General features: G+C 63.0%; 1 protein-coding gene across 1 annotated transcript in view; it reads left to right on the plus strand.

Moving 5' to 3' along the window:
• TOP3B (DNA topoisomerase III beta) overlaps positions 1 to 1,764 on the plus strand; it is a 17,819-nt gene that overhangs the window by 12,669 nt on the left and 3,386 nt on the right. Inside the window, exons 12-13 of the mRNA XM_007955448.2 lie at positions 1,102 to 1,230; positions 1,592 to 1,763. Coding sequence (XP_007953639.2) covers positions 1,102 to 1,230; positions 1,592 to 1,763 — 301 coding nt within the window. The remainder of the gene's footprint in view (positions 1 to 1,101; positions 1,231 to 1,591; position 1,764) is intronic.

Here is a 1,764-nt window from a genome sequence, read left to right on the forward strand (position 1 = left end):
AGATTGACAGCCTTGGAGACCCTGTGGGCAGTTCCACTCTGTCCTCTAGGGGCGCTGTGGGTCAGAATGGACTCCAGGCAGGGGGTGTGGTTTGGGCTTTGCTTCTGTGAAGATTGACAGCCTGGGAGACCCTGTGGGCAGTTCCAGTCTGTCCTCTAGGGGCGCTGTGGGTCAGAAATGACTTGAAGGCAGTGGGTGTGGTTTGATTTCTTGGTGGGCCCCAATGGTCCGTGAAGATGGACAGCCTTGGAGACCCTGGACGGCAGTTCCACTCTGTCCTCTAGGGGCGCTGTGAGTCAGCAATGACTCGATGGCAGTGGGTGTGGTTTGATTTCTTGGTGGGTCCCAGGGAAGGGGAGTTCCTTCCACAGCCTCAACTTCTACTTCAGCGACTTGTGGTCTCCTGCCCTCTGTGTTTTTAAAATGATGGGCAAGTAGACAAGTGCATTTGGGTTTTGAATGCACATTTGGCATCTTCACAGCTACTGCGTGTGCTCTGTGGCAGTGCAGCCGGGTGGGCTGGTGGCTGACAAGCCCCTGGGCCCGAGGACAGAGGCAGGCAACAGGGAGCCGTGGCGTCAGGACAGCTGCAGTCACTGCTCCGTGTCACACCATTGGTGCTGCTCCTGTGGCTGGGGTCGGGGAGGCACAGTGCCTGATCTCTGGGACGGGACCCCATCCATGGTCCAGGCGGTGAAAAGACTGCTGGGGGAGCCCCACCCTCCCACACCTATCCTGGGTGCGAGGGATGGGGAGAGGCTGTCTGTGTACAGAACAGAGAGGCTGGGGCAACGAGCTGTGTGCACGGGGGTCTGGGCTGCAGAGATCCCACTGACCGGACTCTGGTGAGCTCTGGTGCCTTGGCCGAGTGATCTAATCTCTCAGAGCCATCGCATGCCATCTGGAAACGGGAACCCGCAGCAGTGTGGGTGAGTGGGCAGTTCTGGAGGTCGACAAGACAGTGCATGCGATGCAGGCGTGCCGCGCCGCGTCGCGCAGGCGTGCTGTACGCAGCAGCGCTCGGTGGGCGTGGCGCTGAGCACCTGCCCTGTGGGCAAGTGGGAAGGCAGGGAGGACCGAGGTCTTGCTTGGGTGTTCCAGGGACAGACGCCAGCATCCCTGTGCATATCAACAACATCTGCCAGCGGAACTACGTCACTGTGGAGAGCGGGCGCCGGCTCAAGCCCACCAACCTTGGCATCGTCCTGGTGCACGGCTACTACAAGATCGGTGAGTCGGCCACCCGCCCCCAATCGGGGCTGGCCGGGCCCCTGACTCCGCTGCTGGGCACGGCCTCACTGCCTCCCCCAGTACCCAGTGCCGGGACCTGAGCCAGGTGCCCCTGGGGCAGGGCTCAGTGCACGTGATGAATAAGGCCAGCAGAGCCACCTGACGAGGCCCCACCAGGCCTGGGATCCTTGGCACCGAGCTCGTCCCAGGGGATAGAGCGGGGCAGGCCTCCCCTGTGACACCACCCAAAGCCCCCTCTGCACTGGACTCCAGTGGGAGCCCTCCTGGTGCCGTCCGCTCTGGGTGCACGGCGCAGAGGGGTGGGGGCCGCGGCACCTGGACCCGTGCGCTCGCCCCGCAGACGCAGAGCTCGTGCTGCCCACCGTCCGCAGCGCCGTGGAGAAGCAGCTGAACTTGATCGCTCAGGGCGAGGCCGACTACCGCCAGGTGCTGGCCCACACCCTGGACATCTTCAAGAGGAAGTTCCACTACTTCGTGGACTCCATCGCTGGTATGCCCGCTCCTCCCCGTGCG

Source organism: Orycteropus afer, unplaced genomic scaffold (genome assembly GCF_000298275.1).
Source record: "Orycteropus afer afer isolate SDZICR_OR568_19922 unplaced genomic scaffold, OryAfe1.0 scaffold00502, whole genome shotgun sequence".
NCBI lineage: Eukaryota > Metazoa > Chordata > Mammalia > Tubulidentata > Orycteropodidae > Orycteropus > Orycteropus afer.